The sequence below is a fragment of the Strongylocentrotus purpuratus genome, unplaced genomic scaffold (assembly GCF_000002235.5).
Source record: "Strongylocentrotus purpuratus isolate Spur 01 unplaced genomic scaffold, Spur_5.0 spur5_scaffold_5, whole genome shotgun sequence".
Taxonomy (NCBI): Eukaryota; Metazoa; Echinodermata; class Echinoidea; order Camarodonta; family Strongylocentrotidae; genus Strongylocentrotus; species Strongylocentrotus purpuratus.
Window position 1 is genome coordinate 10,045,921 of NW_022145611.1, and position 20,993 is coordinate 10,066,913.

Below are 20,993 nucleotides of genomic sequence, written 5' to 3' on the forward strand. Positions count from 1 at the left end.
CTGAACCAAACGACTAACATTAACAAGAACCAAACTAAAGCTGCTCCGAGCCATGGAATCCAGCCCAAATTACAACCCCGCTGTGCGCCACTGCTGAGAAGTGTAATGGAGGACAAATTCTGTTCTATTTTTAAAAAGCGCAGTAAGCTGGGCTTTAGGCGGGAGATTTTTATGGCAGTGAAGTGTACCAGATTTACACCTGTGCAATGGGGGGAAGAAAAAAACTCTGTTAGTGTGTGTAGAAAAGGTCAATAGTTTATGACACTCTTGTAGTGATATGGCAGAATGGAAGGCAGGTCAAAAGTCATACATATAGTGTATAAACCTTTTCATTTAATTGTCTTTGTTTGGAAGTATTTTCCTTAGTTTGTTACACTGTCCCTTCTCTTTCATTAACATGTATTTTTAAAGATAATGTCAACCTTTTGTAAAATATTTCAAAGAGATGAATGAAGAAACATGTCCTTGAAACTCCAAGAAACAAATACAAATTCATTAATTTTTCATTTCACAACTCTATCTATTTCATTGATTATTCCTTCAGAATAAAATTGTAATTTGTGTAGAATGTAATTAAACCCTCTTTATCACATCATGCTTCTCACAATGTGTTCACATCTAAAGTAGAAAGTTGACACACAGCTGAATGTGTACAATGGTGCATACTACAAAGTGGAAGCATTCAAACTGTAAATGCATCAATGTAATTTTTGTTTTATTGCTGATGGATAGAAACAGAGTCCTGAGTATACTACAAACCAAGCACTTAAGAATTCCATTCCAACTTCAGATAACATAATCTAAGGTAGAAATGATGAGATACAGTTAAGCTGCCATGCAGGTTATTTGCCAGTTTTGAAACATACTACTTTTGAGTAAGTTATCTCAAGTTCTGAATTATTTAGAAAGTGCATTGTATTTATAAGATAGATAGATCCACGACATTGTATTCTTTAGTATTCAAAAGTAGTCTAAGGTCTTATAAATTTGTGGTTGTTCTACATCTAAGTTTAAATGCAAGGTTTGCAATTCTATGCCTATCTTGTTACAATGCGACGTATCAGATCCGTAGGCTATTAAAGACAAAAACAAAAAAGATAAAAAGAATGACGGAACAATTGAAAATGCCCTTTGATCCATCATCCAATGTTTGTTTGTTGAGCAGCCTGTGCTCCAGTTTTCCTTGTATCTCCAATACCACTATCCATTGTAAAAGACATCTCAAGGGGGTGAGATAGGGTCAGCAACCAGTCTTCCTAAGTTTAATGTGTAACACGATCACAAAGGGGTGCAGTAAGTGGCTAGTAGGTGCTGCACATTAGCGACGTATTGATTGACAAGTTTTCACACGCAGTATCACAGCAACGACCGATCTGGTAATCGCCGATGGAGGTGGGCGTCATGTGATATGGGCAGGGCATGGCCGCTAACAGTAATTGATTGTAAGACAATCTGACAGAATTTCGGCAAAAGGGAGCAAGGTAAAGAATGATGGGGTACTTGTAATAGATTCTAGGCTAAAGATAGAGAACAGGAATGATGTTGGGTTGGGACGAAATCTTATGCAACCTGTGTAGAAAGGCTATGTCGAGGAACAGGACAGTGACTGCTGTAGACAGGTGGTCTTTCTAGACAGGTTGTAGAGAAAAAAAGAGAACTGGAGAAAATAAAAAGCTAGTGAGAGGAGGAAAAGGACAAGAAGAGAATGTGATAAGACCTCCAGCAATCTCCCCAATCAATTGTCTTCATTTTATTTCATGTAACCAGTAGGACCAGTGCCTCCCTCTGACCCCTCTTCTCAACCCCTCTCCCAAACCCTCTCCCTGACCCGATGATGCTCATACCCCTGCAATGGCTGGACTAAAGCTTAACCACCGATAATCACTAAACCACTCCTCTACAAAGATGTGGCTATGAAGACAGGCTTTACTATGTAATTTTATGTCCCCCCTTTTTTTCTTTCATTCAGGCAAATATCTGGCTGTTCTTGAGAACGGGAATGTGTGCATCGTACCAAGGAAATCATGCAACCTAGATGACACCATCTTCTGCTTCCAGCAGTCAAGGGTGAGTTCCTTCTCTCTCCAAATCATCTCATCCCTTTCCTCTTGTACATCTATTTTTGTTCAAACATTGACTGAGTATTTCTTCATATCTTTCCTATATTATCTTTATGTATATATTCATAACCACAATGTTGTTTTAAGAGACAGAGGAGAGTAAGATTATTAAGACTAAGAGTTGTATGTAATGGTATTATAATTTTGTTTAATTATTTGGTCATTTAAATTAGATTGTCGGAACATTTACACTAAGAATATAATAATAGATAATTAAATTTTCTTTCCCTCTATTTTCTGTACCTACGACTCAATCTCTTTCCCCTCTCCCTGCATAAATGTCTTTCATAAACCCTTAATGAGACTTTCTTGCTTTACATTAGATAGCTGCGCAAAATATAGTGGCAAAAAAAGACACATCAGGATCGCAAATTGTAATTGTCGAAAATAGTAATATTAGGGCTTTGTGATAGAACCAGATTTTAAGAACACAGGACTAGTATATAGCTCTACAACCTTGATAAGACTCCATATTACCAACAAAGAATGCTGTTTAGATATATGTAAAATTACACATTTTTAATCAACGTTTGACGTTTATGCATTCTGAATGTGTCTTTTCATGCATTTTTTTTCTTTGTAGGAGGATCTTGCCAACTATGACAGCAAGCAGGACCACGGTATGGGCAGTGCAGACATCAAATATGGAGATTCCACCGTCCTTATTCAACACATGAAGACGGGCCATTGGCTCTCCTATCTGGTATGCCATCTAGATATCCATCTTTATGTTTTCAAACTAATGACCTTTGCAAAATGAATTTAGAATATTTATATTACAGCTATATCATCTATTATTGATGTAATCTTTACTTGATACATGTATGCACATATGAATATATATGTATGCTAATTGTATGAGTACATATTCTTTTAGGTGCAATTATGAAGATATATATATAAAAGTAAAATGTGTATTATATTAAATCTGTTCTTAAGGCAGTATTAATATTGCATATTTTAATTTTATTTTATGCAATAACTCTAATTTACTTTTATTACATTTTTAAAAGGTATTTGTTACATTTCACATATGAGTTGTGAATTTTGAACGTCCATTCCAGCTAAAACATGGAAATTTGTTGAAGAAAAATCATGGGACAAGTCACTTCAAGAACAATTACAAATTTCTAAATATGTGATGTTGGATATCAAATTCATGTTTTGATTTTTAGAATGTAAAGTATGACAACGAATACATGTATCTTTGAACATACTCTGCATCTGCATTACATTTTAAAGCGATGATGATGTTTTTTTTTTTTTGTATGACAGGTTGTTGAGAGTGTTGTTGGAGGCAGAGCAGCTGAAAGAAAGGTATGTCAGTCACCCCATACTTTTTTGTTTAAATATTTATAAATCAACACATTTATGTCATAATGATTACGACACCAATTAATGATATACAGTGAAAACTGTCTATAAAGACCACCCAAGGGAAACAAGAAAAGTGTTCTTTATAGGCAGGTGGTCTTTATGTACAGGTTCCTTTAGTACATATTTCAATGAGAAACCATTTTCAAGGGAAGCAAAGACTATGGTCTTTGTAGACGGGAGGTCTTTCTATACAAGTGGTCACTAAAGTGGGTTTGGCTGTAGTATTATTCATGCTATATAATTCCAGGTCCAATTCCAAGGCACCCTTCTCACAGTGTGTTTCCACAAGTAAACTCTAATACAATTGAAGGATAAGATGACTATTCATATTCTTAAGTGCAGTTATTCTTACTTTCGTCACACTAGCACAATCAGAATGCAAACGTTCATAATATTACCTCCATTTTATAGTTAATATAGGTGTGTTAAAAAGCTTTAATTATAAACCACTTCAATAATAAATTTGATCATGAGAGTAGTCTTTAGGAAATGTGTTTGCTTTTTGGTTATGCAACACGTTTTTGTTTCTTTGCAGTGCAGTGTAATGTGTTAATAATGTATTGACTGCTGGAAGCAGGAAGAGTAGTATTATCTCCGTCTCAAAGGATGCAATCCTACACCCTTCCGGCTCTCAGCAAACGATATGTCCATCACCCTTGTATTGGTACCTATTACGATACCAACAAAACAAAAAACAGTTTGCCTGTAGGGATCAGTCGGTATGAGTTATATTCCTTTGTTACCATGACAACAGGTAGTGATGTTGCCCGAGGGTCACATGGATGATGGGTTCTCGGTGGTGAGAGCGAGGGCGGAGGAGTCGAGGTCGGCCGGAATCATCAGGAAGAGCACATTGCTCTTCAATCAGTTTTTTGAGTAAGTATCCACAATCTGCATGGATCTTCTTTTCTTTTTGTAGGATGCAAGTCAATGATCACTTCACTTTGTGTTTGATATTAAAGAGTTTTTCCATATATCTCTCATCCTTCTCTTTCTTTGTACTTGTAAATTTTGATCGCATATTTTGCTTTCTGTCTGCATGTTGTCAGTCCTATTTTCTGTGCCTTGTTTTTTAATCTCTTCAGATGGAACCCATCGAAAATATGAGTACATGTATTTTCTCATCTGATTCTTAGACATTGGAATGTGAATGTAAACCATTCTTTGCATACTTGGTCAGACAGAATATACTAATTTTGATGTATTTTTGTGATGTGGTAAAACAAATAAGAAGATCCTACTGTTAAACATCCCGGAATATTCACATGTGCTCCCCTGAACATATTTTAAAAGAATTTTTAACTCTATAAATGAAAGTGCCAAATGTACTTTGTTTAGTCAGTGCAATCAATGTCCACTATCTGGTTCCTTCCAGTGCTCTTGACTCCCTGAGGGGCGAGAAGGAAGATGACCAGCTGGCCTGGAACACTTTCAACCTCAGCTCTGTGGTCGACATCCTTGAAGACCTCATTGAGTACTTTGGTGAGCCGGAAGAGGACGAAGGTAGGAGATGGCTCATAGCTCTGTAGCATGTTTTGTTATCAAATTGGCAACGCAGTCAACATTTCAGGGAGATTTTGTTTTTCTTCAAAGATTCAATATGATCAGCTTTTCCTCCTCAGATAGGCATTTCCTCTATTTTTTAATTGGCAGAACATTCCACCTATTTAGTTAGACTATTTGCCAAACGTGTGAAATAAAAAGCTTTTGCTATTCGCAACACTAGTACATTTCTTCGCTATTGCATTCTTCCAACTAAATACGAGGTATCGCAAGCAACAAAAATTGTCAATTTACAAGGAATTTTTTTTATTTGATGATTTTTTTTTAATAAGCAGATATTTTGAAAATTTTAAAGTTATCATACATCCTTCTAAAAATACTAAATTTAAAGAACTGCATTCTGTATTGTTGCAAAATGAAAAAAAGATATTCAAATTTTGTGCAGTGATATTTTTATGAGAAAATAAACATATCTGCCAACTGCTGTCTAATAACCGATTCATTTGCCATGTACACTTACATTTGATGTCACAAGTTTTAAATAAGATGCATGGATTCCAAGAAAAGGCATTCTTGAATTTCCTTCTGCAGATCACGAAGAGAAACAGAAGAAGCTAAAAGCCTTGAGGAATCGACAGGATCTGTTCCATGAAGAGGTGAGTGATACCGATGAGCTTTTATGAAAAAAGACAAATATGATCCTTTTTGAGAAATTACTCAAAAATTAGGGAGATGTATGCATGTCTGAAATTGCTTCCAAGCATATGGTATATACTTTTCATTGACATTATTTAAACCAAAAGACGTGTATTATTATTATTATTTTTTTATTTTTGGGGGGGGGTTTGTTTCACATAGTGTTTCTTTTCGGATGTCCTCAGCTGTATCAGTATGAAAGCAAAGTCTTTACAAAGTAAACACACAGGAGGCATCAATGACCAAGGTGTATGTGTGTTTGTGTGTGAAAGAGAGAGAGAGAGAGAGAGAGAGAGAAAGAGAGAGAGAGAGAGAGAGCAGAGAGAAAAAAAAGAGAGAAAGAGAGAGGGAGATATATATATATATATATATTCAAAAGGTAACATAAATTTCTATTTTGATAATAATTCATATCATCAAACAGTATAAAAAAATAGGAAACATCTACATTCTACATTTATGTTTCTCATAATTGACTTAATGATTGCCTTTTCTTTCCTCTTCAGGGTATGGTCAAACTGGTGCTGGAAACCATTGACAAGCTGAGCATCTTCAAGAGTGGACGGGACTTTGCTGCAATAGTAGGAGAGGATGCGGGAGACCTCTGGCAAGACATCGTCACCTACCTCTACAAACTCCTCGGTAAGCTACCCTCTCTCCCTTCAATGATACAAGTTTTAAATGGGGGGGGGGGGGGGGGGGGGGGAGGAGGGGGGATTTTATAAAAAAACATAGCCTTTATTTTATAGTTGCACTTAATGTAAATTACTTTGTAGATCTACAAGTATAATGGCGCATTCCAGGGAGTGGAGAAACTGCGGGCAAGCATGAATTTGATGATTTGCTTTATAATTATTATGTATAGAGACATATTAAATGTATTTATATATATATATATATATATGTGGAATATTATTATTTGTAAGTCTTCAATGCAGGACAATTATACTTTGAATACAATATGATTATTTCTGTATAGTTTGGCAAGATGTCGTTCTATACGAGCCCCTCTGTAATCAGTTATTGGCATTATAGACAAAATATCCAAAAGCACATTGTCTAGTTTACACCAGGCCAGATAATGTTCTGATAACTCTTTGGGTGGGTGGACCATCACACTGAAGAGGAGTCGGGAAAAAATATATGTTTTTTGTTGTATTGTAATTTTGCTTCATTTCTGTATTGAATTAAATCACAGCTGCCATGATCAGACATAACCACAACAACTGTGCCTTATTTGCCCAGTCTGTCAGGCTTGACTGGCTCATCAACAGACTGGAGAGTCAACAAGCTTCTAAAGGTCAGTATTAAATAATCGTGTCTGTATTTCAGTACAGTTCTTTCGTGGTCGAGTGGTTTAAGCACTTGACTAGAAATGCAAAGGTCGTGGGTTCGATCCCCGACACGGCACTCATGTCCTTTGGCAAGGCATTAATCTACATTTGCCACTCCATACTCAGGAGAGAAATGGGGACCTGGTAGGAAGACAAAAGGCATTTGTGAGAGTAATTGTCTGATGCCCTCATGATGACCATATGGTAGGAATATTCCCCAGGGCTTGGAGATGGTGCACAATGTGCATGAATGAATCCGATGACCGGGGAAATAATATCTCTAAAGAGCTCAGAGACGGTATTTTGTATATAGCGCTACGTAAATCCAGAATATTGTTATTATTTTATTTACGTCTTCTGTGAGATTATATCTTGCTTAATGCACCGTATTCATACTCGTTTATCTCTCATTGGTATTTGTCTTTCTATCATACTGTTTATCTATGTATTCTCACATAACACTTTGCTTGCTTCTTTCTGTCTTTAGAAAGAATTGTATGCTTAAAGGTAAAGACCAGTTATGGTCATGCGATTGCATTGTGAAAGAAACGTTGTGGAATCGATCAGAAAAGGTTGATCATCTAGCATCTAGCATCTGCAAGGTTCTGGAATTTTTTGAAATTGGGGCGTTTCCAATACTGGTCTTTACCTTTAAATTCAAATTCAAATTCAGTCCATATCATTTCTTACAATTCAAGAATTGTGAAAGAGATGAAAGCAGTCCTTAACACTGAATGCTTGCTGTTTTAGTGCATGTGAAAGATAATATTCGCATGTTGGTCATGGTGTTTTTCTAGGTGTTTTGGAGGTGTAGTGTTGACCAGCATTCTAAATTTTATTAAATCCATTGACTTTGTCTGTTTCTAGGTGTCCTGGAGGTGCTACACTGTGTGCTGCTAGGTAGTCCTGAAGCCCTAAACATCATCAAAGAGAATCACATCAAATCTATGATATCACAGCTTGAGAAGCATGGCAGAGACCCCAAGGTAGAATATCAAATTATATTCCACTAGTTTCATTTTCAGCTTAAATGCAATTTTAACTAGTTTTTATCAGGTTTGCAAAGCTCAGCCATTTTGTTGGTGCCCTTTGGTTAAAGAATTGAGCCCTTATTTATGGTTTTATTTTCTTACATGTCCACTTCACAATATAAACAGTATGTTATCATTGCAGATACTGGGTTCATCATCAAGAACCTTCAAATAAAGTGTAGGGTCCAACAGAGACATATTCATCATGTCCTGTAGTAGAATAATGGGTGATCCAAATTATTCATTGCTAGGCCTGTGGCATCTCATTGAGCAGCTTTCTTTTGCATTTCATGTGATTCTTTAAACCACGAAAGCTTGGCAATGTTGATTTTTTTTTTTTTATAACTTTGAATCAATAATAACAAACATTCATACATGTATTTTATCTCCCCCTTTCTAGGTGCTAGATGTTCTATGCTCATTATGTGTTGGCAATGGTGTAGCAGTACGATCCAACCAAAACCTTATATGTGACAATCTGCTGCCCTCCAGGGACCTTCTTCTTCAGACCGCGGTAGTTGATGAAGTAGTTTGGTAAGTTGTGTCAAAGCTTAAGATTTCTTGCATGACTCTTATTTGATAAAAAAAGCTTAGTAAGATAAATGTAAGAATCTGAAGATTCTGCCAATTTGCCAAGGTCAAGTTTTCATTTTTTGCTTTGAACGTTCAAGTTTAAGCACTTTAATTTTTACTCATATTTTTATTCATAGTTGTTACTCTTCACCTAGTTGCTGAAGCCTATGTTCATATGCATGGAGTAGGGAGAAATTTTGTATATGGCAGCTTTCCTAATGGTTGCCTAAAATTGCTTAAAATTGCTATAAAAGATTGCATAAAACTTGCATATCCCTTGGAAAAGATTGTTTGTAAAATTAAAAGTAATAATCAACGGGCCATCCGCCGTATCTGAATCATATATTCCATTATCAATGTTATTCATATTTCATTTATTTATCACTATTTGTCAATATTACCCAAATTAATACTTTGATCTCATTTGCAACAAATATGTAGCATGCGACCCAACGTGAGCATTAGTGTTGACAAGAACAGCACCGTCTACAAGAAGTGGTACTTCGAGGTAGCCATTGACAAGCAGGAGGCGGGCACATCCCGACCCGTCCACTTCAGAGTAGGGTGGGCCACGACACAGGGGTTCCGCACCTACCTGAGGGGCGGGGAAGGATGGGGAAACTCGGGGGTCGGTGACGACCTTTACTCCTTCGGCTTTGATGGCTTGAACCTGTGGACAGGTGAGGGATGGTTGGTTGGTTAGCTGAGAGAAATGTGGTGGTGTATGAAGACGAAGCTGGAACGTAAAAGACATAATTTCAGAATTTTATAGTTTTATTACAAAGAGGCCATGGTACATTACTCAAGATTTAAGATTCAAGATAATTTATTGTCACGTAAAAAATACATAAAATTTGAAGGTGCCTATACACGTACCTAAATAAATAAATACAAAATAATTACATTTTAACATAACATTTAACAATCATCACAATTTTAAGTAGGTTGCATTAAAAGAATAAGATTATACTGAGGAAAACAGCTAGTAAATACCTCTACAATTGATATGAGGATGAATTAGCTAAAAGTGTCAGACAATTCATATTACACTTTTAGATTGACTGACATTATCAAAAATTATGCCTTTTGTGTTCCAGGTGCATCTCTATGGTCCACCTCATTTTACTAAGCCAGCCCATAGGTTGCAACTGCAGTTAAATGCTGCAGTTACGAAGAAGTGCAGTCAGATCCTGCTCTTATCAGGGATTTTCTTCTTACAAATTATAAAAAGCTGGCCTTTTTTGTCTAAGAAAGATGCACACTGATTGCGGCTTTCTCCTCTGTACAGGTCAGGCCCTGTAACACATAGCTTAGCAATTGATTGTACATCATGGTCAATTGCAAACTACATACAGCAATAAATTGCTAACTTCTACTTGTGTTATGTGGCCCAGGTATAATGATGTCATCCTTCTGATCATGTTATATTGTTTTCATTCCATTTCACGGTGAATTGTATTGTTGTCATTGTGTGGAGTATCTTTATAGAAGTTTATCTTTTTAAACAGTAAATATACCGGTATATGAAATCACTGAACATAAATCATCCACAATACCTACTAGGTGGTGTCAGTAAGGCTGCTCCATGGAGCGGGAACCGTCTCTTGTCCAGGGGTGATATCGTTGGTGTGTGCTTTGACCTCAGTGTGCCTCGCATCCTCTACCATGTCAACGGGAGCCCCATCAAGGCTTCCTTCGAAGGCATCAATCTGGAGGGCATGTTCTTCCCTGTACTTAGCTTCTCTGCTAGGGTTAGGTGAGTGTCTAAATGCTTAATGTACATGTATGTATTAGAAAGCAAGTATGCTCATTGGTTAGCAGCTGGGAGATCCAATTCTAACTTCTATCTGAGGAGTGAGGCATCGAGGCTTCTTTTGAGGATTTCAACCTAGATAATGTTGATTTACCTTGCTCTTAATTTCTCTCCAAGGGTTAGGTGATAATCTAATTGTTATGAAAGCAAGAAAGTATCGATTGGTAATTAAAGTAGCAATGGAAGATAAGCTTAAATTCCCATGAGTGAGACTTCATTTGAATGCATCTCTTGAAGGCATATTTAATTTCACCACAGTGTCTGGGCTAAAATCTATTTAAGTTCCTTCCCTGAGGCACTTCCCCCTCCCCTGTGAGTGTTGACCCCCCCCCCCATCCACCCACCCCACCCCCCAAAAAAAGAAGGCTATGTCAAGAGCATTTTAGTTTAATAGTGGATCCTTAATTTCCTCATCTAAATAATTTAGTATCTATCCCTTAGCCTTAGATTGGAAAGTCAATCTGTATTTTACAAGTTGCCAATACTATGATATCATTGAATTTGTTCTGGCTAATCCATCCAGTGCTCGATTCATCCTCGGAGGCAAGCACGGTCGATTCAAGTACTCGCCTCCCAAGGGTTTCGCTGCGGTGTGCGAGAGTGTTCTCCCCAAGGAGAGACTGAAGATAGAACCCTGCTTTGCCTTGGGTGACGTGACGGAAGGCATCATCCAAGGACCCACTGCCTCCCAGGATCATTCGGCATTCATCCCAGCGCCTGTCGACACCGCCAATGTAAGTCTCAAAACTCAGCACAAATCGTTGGTTGCCCGGCAAAACGTAGCGAAGCGCTACACCACCTTTTGCCGGGAAGTTAAATTGCACGTTCGGGCTTTTTCGTTCCCAGCTGAATGTCGTGTAGAAAATGAAAATTAAATTTGCAAATTAATTTGAAAGCATAATAAATCAGGTAAATATCTTTGTCAAAGAATAAGTTTGGCTACATGGAACATAGAAAAAATGTTGTTTTCAGCACTTGAAGTAGGTATTTAAACTTCAAAAGCTTTTTTCTCGGTTCCACCTTTTTTTACAAGCTTGCACGCTATCCAACTGTAAACTGATGTTGGATGACATTATCATTAGATATGAAAATGCAAACATGTAAAATCTTTACAATGAAGGTTTCCAACGGCAAAAAAAGTTATAAAAATGTAGCATGATTGAGGCCTTTGAGTTGGAGAAAAAGTCTGTATCGGTCTGAAAGCAGACACAGTCTTGAGATTGGACTGACTTCACTAAAATGTGCAGTTCATCTGGCATTTTCTTTAATTTAATTTCTGGCAAAGATAAGACAAACCCAGCAGACCTACAACATACGGTTTAAGTCCTGTCCAAGGGACTTCAGTTGTTGAAGAGTAATCCCTTTGGAATGCACAATTTCATGGACTGTATGCTATAGAAGGCATTCAAAAATCATAATATCTTCTTAATTTGATTTTCAGGTGAATCTTCCTGGTTACATTGAGATGTTGAGGGACAAGCTAGCTGAGAACATCCATGAACTCTGGTGTATGAACAAGATAGAGGCTGGATGGACGTGGGGACCGGTGAGCTTGCAAATATCCAATCCTTTCTAATCTTGATTTTATAGATTAATTACCTGCGCAGGGGTACTTTGGAGAGTTGTAATCACTTTCGCTAACAGGAGAGATAGCTAGTTTGCAGATGTAAATATATCTTTCTACCCATTTAAGATGATTGCATTTCATTTCTCAAGCATTACCAATACGTTTATATTTTAGTTGTCTTTGAGTTAGTCTTTGACACAGAAGTTGAAACCTTTTTCTCGGGGGGGGGGGGGGGGGGGGGGGGGGTGAAGGGTCAAATTGTTTTTTTTGTATTGTTAAAAAAATGCAGAAACAACTGCAATTTATCTTCTATTAGGCCCAAAATATATATTATTATCGACCAAACTTTTAGTTTGTTTGATTTAAGGGTTGATACAAATAATGTTTCTTTGAACATTTTTGGTTGCAATGATTTCATCTAATTTTTTGTTCCAGGTGCGAGATGATTCCAAGAAGGTCCATGACAGTCTGATGTTCTTCTCAAGCCTTTCAGAACAAGAGAAGAACTTTGACATCACCATGGCCTACGAGACCCTGAGGTATTCATTCTTTGCCTTCTTAATATCCGTCTCATTTGTTTCATTCGGTTCTTGTCAAGTACACCTGTTTGAAAAAAGAAAGATAAATCTATTTAGTGGAGTATTCAGAAGCCATCAGTCGCTGAAAAACGTAAAAGAATTGTTTATATTTGTCTTTATTTATGTTGGCTACCTTTTTTAACTTTGTAGATGATGTATATAAAGCCCCACTGTCCTACTTGTAGCTACTTGCTCCCTCTATATAGAAAACTTCCCCGATTGGTGCCTGTTGATCCCCCATGATCCTCTTTTTCTTATGTTAGTTGAGAGCTGAGTTAATGAGATAGCCACCTGTCAGTGACCTCGCTGTGTGGTCTGATCCCTTCTGGCCCAGTAGTATTGACGGTTTTTAATAGATGCTATTAGTTTCAAGTTGGAACATTCATGTGTAAACAGTTTCACCAGTTAATGATGACATTTCTTCTGGTTTCACAGAACACTGATGGCTTTGGGTTATCACATCAGCATCGATGAGGAGACGTCCAAGTCTACACTCAAGAGACTCAGACTTCCAATGAAGTAAGTCCAACTATTCCCTGTATTCATCTTTCAAATTATTGTTTTCCTTCAAAGCATTCTAAAGTAGTATTGCCATAGTTTTTTTTTACAACTTGCTGAAAACTGGTGAAGATGTTTCATGTACTACTTTTTTGCTGTTTTTTCAATTCTTATTGATAAGATAAATTGTACTTCCTTTGGAGGCTCTTGCCATTTTTCCTGTTTGGTATTGAGATTGAATATATTGTCAGTGCTATATTGACTAACCTTATGGCCTGAGGTTCAGGCTCACTCAAAGTTTTATCATGGAAATAGATTAAAGTGCTTGATTGCACACCTTTAATATCCTCTACCATAACGAGGGGAAAGGTTCATCAAACTCTCATGCTCTTATTATGTCTTTCTTTCATCTGTCCATTGCATGGGGAACCTGATTTGATATTAATCACATGTTCAGTCACCCACATTCATGTGCATTATGCTCTTATATCATATGATGTTATCTTTCTTATAGTCACCCAATGTCCAATGGGTACAAGCCAGCCTTATACAATCTCTCCAACATTGAGGAACTTATACCGTAATAGAGAAGTGTACAATAACCCATACACATTTTCTTATGTTGCATAATATCCCTTTTCTGCAGCTACCTGAAGTACAATGGGTACAAGCCAGCCCCATACAACCCTTAGTGTGAGAATCTTATACCATAATGGAGAAGTGTACAATAACCCATATAAATGTTCTTATGTTGCATAATGTCTTTTTTCATGCAGCTACCTGATGTCCAATGGGTACAAGCCAGCCCCGTACAACCTCTCCACCATCCATCTTAACGTTAAGATGGAGAAGCTGGTGGAGCTACTGGCCGAGAATGCCCACAATGTCTGGGCCAAGGACAGGATAGCTCAGGGTTGGACCTATGGCCTCTCAGAGGTAAACCTTGATATTACCTTGATGTTTTTTCTTTCTCTTTGTTTTTAAGGATTTTGTATTATTCAGGTTACAGTGTATATCTTAAAGTAATGCGTTGTATTCTGGGTGACAACAATGCAGTAATTTACTACAGTACATGCTGCCCTACTCAGATCCGACAACGTTGTGATGCATAATATCAATGTGGTAATATGCAATATTTTTTAATTACAGTACTGCCTAGCAGGTAATAACAGAAAACCATTGCCAATTCATCATAACTGGAAGATCATGAAACTGTCACAGGGCTATTGCAGATATACCACTTTCATCAAGATTCTTGATGGATTCCAATCACAATAAATTATCGTAAATTCATGTGGATAATTTCCCTTTTTGATCAATACCGTATCCCCTCATCCCTCACAACAGGAGACGTCTTACAAGCGTAACCCCCAGCTAGTCCCGTACAACCAGCTGAATGACCAAGCTAAGAAGCTCAACCGGGACACTGCCAGCGAGACCATCAGGACCATCCTGGGCTTCGGCTATGCTCTGGAACCACCCGCAAACGAGGGACAATTAGATCCAGCCTTTAGAGGTGAGCAAATTGGCAACCTTATCAAATTGGCAACTGCAAATTGAGAACAACGAAAAGTGACAAGGGGCAAATAGGAAACTGGTAGATTGATGAGACAACTGGGTCTATATCAGTGGGTTTTTCAATTTGAAGAGTAACTGGTGATCACAATCTGTGTAGTACATTGAGAATGAATTGAAATCTTGATATCTAGCATTGTTGAATGCTGGATTTTGATAACTGACTTAAAATCTGAACATTTCTAGACGTTGTGATATCAAACTTCTTTTGTGAATGGTAAAATTCATCTTGATGATACTTAACCCTTACTGTACTGGGCTATTTTGAGCAGCCTCTGACTGGGGGGGGGGGGGGGCCTGGGAGGCCCCCCCCCCTATGATCTCGGCCGTCGATTGTCCGATGAACACGAAAATTTGCATGTTTGTAGATATTTACATAAGGAACAAGATGGTATAAATTTTTTTTCCGAATATGCAAATTTTTGTCGTTAGCCTAATTAATTATGCAAAATGCGCTAATTTTATGCATTTTACAGAAAACGTGTCAAACTCCACTTTTTGAATGTTGAAACTCATTTTTCATATGAAACTTCTTTTCTAACACAAAAAAGTTGTTTTAATGTAATTAATAATGATAATTTATGCAAATTTTGATGCGATTTTTAATTTTTTTTTGATGACATGCGCATACTAATTGTTATGTAACGCCTTACAGGTATATCCGATTTCGACAAAAATGGTATCAAAATGTGCGTAAGACTTGAGGGAAAAAAGTCATGAAACGACAATTCGAAATTCCAAGCGGTTGCGGCGCGATCTCCGAAAATGTGGAGGGGGGGGCCTCCCAGGCCCCCCCCCCAGTACAGTAAGGGTTAATGGTATTTTAGTATCAATTAAACATCTGATGATTTAATAGAGTGGATTTGCGCTTTCTGTAGCAAATGTCCATAGAAACCATTGTATTAATAAAAACTTGCTGTAATTACTAGTGCATTTATTTTATATTTTTTAAAATTGTAAGCCTATTTCTTATTTTGCTGACACAATATAACAAGACATAATTCACTCATGTCTACATGATTACTTGCTGTCATATCATTTGGGACCATAATTATAGCATCACATTACTTTGGTCATAATATTCCTTAAGGTTTGGCAAGGGAGATCTCAGACAAGAAGACGCACACCAGGACATTCAGAGCAGAGAAGAGTTATGCAGTCAAATCAGGAAAGTGGTGAGTGATCAGGGTCTTTCTGAAATTCCTCTGGGACTTTCTGAAATTCCTCTGGGATATGAAAGCTTGGAGATCTTCTGTAACATTTGAAGAAGAAAAAGCTCTTATGGTGCATAAAAGTATAAAAACTTGTAGTGCACATTTATTTTGTAAGACATGTTTTAAAATTATAGTGTCTTTTTTTTTTTTATTGTTCATACTTAACATTATTCTATATACTCAAAGTTATTCTAAATCTTCTTCTTCAATGACGTCCAACTTGTCAATTCATGAAGCCTCTTTGAATTTCAAGAAGAGAGATGAGCCTTTCAATAATGAATATTGACCTTAAAATATTCCTTCCATTTTACCATGACAGCTCTGAGTGGGTAAACTTGTTAAGGACTGACCCTGAGTATACATGTACATGTACTAGAGTTCAAACCTTTGGAAATGAAGGATGAATCTAAAAGTGCTGTTGTTTTAATACTGCTCATCCAATGTTCTCCTTACCTGCGTTATATGATGATGACCTGACTTTTACAGGTACTTTGAGTTTGAAGCAATGACGACTGGGTACATGCGTGTCGGCTGGGGTCGGCCTACCATAGCAGCGCGCTCTGAAGTTGGAACGGATGGCTGCTCATTTACCTTTGACGGTTTCCTGGTGAGAATTGTATAAACTGTGTTATGATAAAAGGTTTTCATAATTTCAACTGTTTTAACATAGAGTGAGAAGAAAAAAATGAATACACATACAATAGTTTAGAATTTGGGTCACGTTTATTCATTCCTATTGCCTTGTTTACATATATTTCTCCCTGTGTTCTATATTGTCTTGGTTTTTTTGTTGTTGAAAAATCAGTAGTGTCTTTAAAATTATTTCAATGTTCTTTTTTAATTGTTAGATTCAAAGAGAACCATCCCTTTTTTTTTTTTCTTTTTTTTTTTTTTTTACCTGTGTGATACTTTCTATGATAATCAGATAGATACTCTGTCTCGATAAACATTCAACATGCTTTTCTCCGAAGGTGCAAGACATCTCAGAGCATTTTCCTGTGATATCATCATTCACACTGTAACATTTTCCCATTCACACCAGGCTAGGAAATGGCACCAGGGGTCAGAGACCTTTGGCAAGACGTGGGGCGATTTGGATGTGATTGGATGTATGCTCAACCTCGTGGACAATACTATCAGTAAGTCAAATATCTGTGCTTTAGAATCTATACATACAGTTTTAGCTTTTCCTATCCTCTCTGTTTTATATCTACAACAACGTTTTGTTAGGGGGAATAGATTTCTTAGACGTCACCTCTTGTCGGAACCGACAATTTTGTGGGTACATTTAGATAGTAGTGTGATCAAGAATAAGTAGATTCGGAGTGAATAAAAATGATAGGGATGAATTTTCATTGATAGTTCAACAAATTGGCATCCATTTGGCCACATATCGGGATCAAGTGGTTTAATAACTGGTGTAACAAAAAGCTGTAGGATAGTATGTTCATATTACTTTTGTTCCTCTCATAGTTTTGCATATTGAGGTTTGATAAATTTGTATATGTCAACAATGAAAATATTGGAACTGGGGGGTGTTTCACAAAGATCCTAAGTTGAACTTATCTCTAAGTTGGACTTAAAAAATATGGAAAGCCATTAGCATCTTTGAAAATATTTTGTAAAAGTTATTTTGAAAGGCATTCATTGTTTATTGAAATCATTCATATTTTCTATCATCAAGGAGATTTCATATTCTGGATGTGGAATTAATAAAAAGTCTAAAATACTTGAATTTCTGCTTTTGAATATATTTCATTTAAAGACTCCAATGGCTGTCCATAATTTTTAAGTCCAACTTAGAGTTAAGTTCTACTTAGGATCTTTGTGAAACACCCCCCTGGATTATGATTCTTCCCCCTACAAGAGAGAATACTCCTTCAAAGTCACACACACGGACAGAGAAAATGATTTCACCTTTTCAATGTTTTCCTTTTCTTTCCGTCAGGTTTCACCATGAATGGAGAGTACCTGTGTGATTCTGTGGGTTCTGAGATGGCCTTCCATGACATTGAGATTGGTGAAGGTCAGTATCATACAAGATATTCAGCATTATACTATTAGACTAGGTCCCTCAGAGAGGACCTAAAGCCGTCGGTCCTCTGGTTGCTTACTAAGAAGCATATATGCTTTCTAAGCAGTCGGGTAAAATAACCACCACCACTCCTACTATCTAATGGATTTTCTGATACATGTATTTCTTCTAGATGTAGAGGGATTGGTATGAATTTTTTCTGCCCTATTTTCACCAATTGATGACAGATTGTTTGATAATAATGAAAAACAATGAAGTGTTGATCATTGTAAAATCTGAATTATTATGATATATTACATGCCATGAAATCTTCATTTGAGTGCAATCTTTAAGGAATGCCTTGAGTGAAGTATACTCTTACGATTATTTTATATTTTTATATAGTCTTATTCTTTGTATTAACATGTAAAGTATATGCCATAGTTCTGCTTTTTTGTTGGCACTTTCCTCTTTTTTTTCTTGAAAAGATTTAAAGCTTTCATTCTGGACCACTTTTAGTCTTACTGCTGTTTCTACCAGATCCATAGAATTTATTTTAAGAAGAAGAATGACTCCCCACCGTCAATATAATTTGATAAATTTGTATTCCCTTGGTTGTATAGGGTTTGTACCTGTGTGCATGCTGGCAGCTGGAGAGAAAGCACAACTACACTTTGGCCAGGTATGTACAGTACATTGTATGCATTGAGACTCTGACAAAACAAAAATGACAATATTCTTTTCTCTTCTGTACTTGTTTCCTCATTTAATCTTTATTTTGTTTTTACATCTTAATTCTTTTCATTGTTAGTACAGTTATCACTTTTATGGATGTATCTACTAAAATGGAATTTATGTATGTAAGCATGATATACTAGTAAAACTTTTGCAAGTTCAGAACTATTTCCCACGAGACGTCATGTTGGGTTTGAAACCAAGGCGATGCACTCGTGCCTTTTGGTAAGGCATTAATCCTCATTACCAGGTCCCTCGGAGAGGACCTAAAGTCATCGGCCGCCTGGTTGCTTACTTACTAGCATTTATGCTTCCTTAGCAATCAGGTAAAATAACCACCACCTGAAACAAATGTGTCATGTCCAACACTGAAATGAAGACTCTAGTAATCCTAGATTTTTAATGCCAGAAATGAATATGCAACATGTATGTAGAGAAATGTAGTACAGTTAAACCTGCTTTTGTGACCACCTGTCCTCAAAGACCACATTTTTTGTTTCCCCTTAAAAATGGTTTCTCATTGAAACATGTACTTAGAAACCTGTCTACAAAGACCACTTTTTGTTTTTCCCTTGGCGGTAGCTATAGACCGGGCTGACTGTATATGTACTTTTGCTGAAAAAAAAAATTTAGCTATAAGTGTTGATGATCAGTTAATTGATTCTTTTAATCTTTCTTTCTCACTAGGATGTGAATGATCTGAAGTACTTCACTGTGTGTGGGCTGCAGGAGGGCTACGAACCATTCTGTGTGTAAGTCTTTATTATTTTGTTCTCAATTCTACTCCAATTATTGCTGCCATGACTCATCTTTGTTTCTTCTTCGTGTATTTTGCCTGATATAATTGGAGATGTGGATTACATTTGGGCACTTTAATGTGAAGGGGGAATAAGTGAATGAGATCCCTCTCAAAAAGTTCAAGTAATCTCTATTAAAATCTTGTTGCAGGGTTCGAAGTGGACAGGTAATTATGAACTGGGTTATGTCTCTATAAAGCTTGTAAGAATTTGTGAAATCGGGAGAGAGTGGGTTAAAATGCCCATTTCCTTGCATGTCTGAAGCATCTTGAAATTCAGTCATGCACCAGGACATTATCTATACCGTATCCATTCAGTACTCGTTCTGTTCATTCTATTCAATCTGTAACATATAAACAATTTATTGATCTCCTTCGACTCTCCTTTCAAACAAAACTAAACAAACATTTTCATCTCTTATTGTTGTCTTCTTCTGTTGGTGTGCCACTAATCTGTTACTATGCTTGATTGAAATTTCAATTGAACTTCTTTATACATGTCATTTGTGAGCCCAGCGCAAATTTTTTGAAGCCATTATGGTACAAAATAGAAATTATATGTGCAACTTTTCTCCCTCATTCTTGATAAAGATATCTTTTGTTACTGCAACTATTTACTATCATTATTTTCACCCCTAGACAAAGAAAGAGGGAGAAAAAAAGACCCCCAAAACACATGCCAATATGAAAGTGGAAATTATTATGGTACTTTTTTAAAAGATAGAAACATCATGTAGACTATCAGTGTACATTTAATTATTCATTAATAATGTGTACACTGTATGTATGGCAAACCTACAATGCTTTATAACTAGAAAATTATACAAATTGTTTGGCTTTCTCAGCTGTCAATACCATGAACAGAAAAACAAAATATTATAAGTGAATGATTCTCAATTGGAAAAAAAACCTCTCCTTCCCCCTGCAATTTGCGTCTTGAGACAATAAATCATTACTTTAATTATTTTTCTAGTGTGATTTTCATGTTGAGAAAATGTGAATGTCTAAGTTCTCTGACGGATTCTTTTTCTCGTTTCTTTTTTTACGTCTCTCTCTCATTTGTTGTCTGCTGTTGTTTATACTGATGCACAGCAATTGTTATCCTCGGTATGTCTCTGTCCATTTTCTGACTCTATTCCTGCTGAAAAGAACTTGAGAAAAAGAAAAAGAAATCATATCGGCTCAGTTTTTTGTTGTTGTTAGCTTCACTGCAGCAATATGTATGCATACATGTAAATGTACATTACTATGTATCTATTTCAAATCTTTTCTGTATTCCATCCTACTTGTAGCTTGTGGTTTCTATATTCGTAAGCCTATTCTATATGTGCATGGCAAAGTAATGTTTCCCTTTTTTGTATCTATTTTCTTTCTTTCAAAGTTAATTTTTTCATCACATATTCCCACAAAACCCTTTGTATAGTTATATGTCAAATAAGAAGTACCAGCAAAGTATCTTTCTTTCCCCAGCACTCCCCCCCCCCTTTTTCTTTTCTTTTTTACAATGTCTCAATGGAGGTATTTCATGCTATTTTCTTTTTTTGTGGTGTTGTTCGTAGAAGTATTTCA

At 36.6% G+C, this 20,993-nt stretch overlaps 1 protein-coding gene across 1 annotated transcript in view; it reads left to right on the forward strand.

Annotated features, from left to right (window-relative positions):
- The window catches only part of LOC580223 (ryanodine receptor 2), a 173,182-nt gene that overhangs the window by 58,500 nt on the left and 93,689 nt on the right, over positions 1-20,993 (forward strand). Inside the window, exons 11-34 of the mRNA XM_030999251.1 lie at positions 1,970-2,067; positions 2,704-2,823; positions 3,396-3,437; positions 4,252-4,373; positions 4,873-5,000; positions 5,592-5,656; positions 6,203-6,338; positions 6,895-6,996; positions 7,898-8,016; positions 8,462-8,595; positions 9,076-9,314; positions 10,198-10,390; positions 10,971-11,181; positions 11,889-11,993; positions 12,450-12,553; positions 13,028-13,111; positions 13,867-14,026; positions 14,438-14,606; positions 15,756-15,840; positions 16,366-16,486; positions 16,922-17,018; positions 17,828-17,905; positions 18,517-18,575; positions 19,316-19,380. Coding sequence (XP_030855111.1) covers positions 1,970-2,067; positions 2,704-2,823; positions 3,396-3,437; positions 4,252-4,373; positions 4,873-5,000; positions 5,592-5,656; positions 6,203-6,338; positions 6,895-6,996; positions 7,898-8,016; positions 8,462-8,595; positions 9,076-9,314; positions 10,198-10,390; positions 10,971-11,181; positions 11,889-11,993; positions 12,450-12,553; positions 13,028-13,111; positions 13,867-14,026; positions 14,438-14,606; positions 15,756-15,840; positions 16,366-16,486; positions 16,922-17,018; positions 17,828-17,905; positions 18,517-18,575; positions 19,316-19,380 — 2,836 coding nt within the window. The remainder of the gene's footprint in view (positions 1-1,969; positions 2,068-2,703; positions 2,824-3,395; positions 3,438-4,251; positions 4,374-4,872; positions 5,001-5,591; positions 5,657-6,202; positions 6,339-6,894; positions 6,997-7,897; positions 8,017-8,461; positions 8,596-9,075; positions 9,315-10,197; positions 10,391-10,970; positions 11,182-11,888; positions 11,994-12,449; positions 12,554-13,027; positions 13,112-13,866; positions 14,027-14,437; positions 14,607-15,755; positions 15,841-16,365; positions 16,487-16,921; positions 17,019-17,827; positions 17,906-18,516; positions 18,576-19,315; positions 19,381-20,993) is intronic.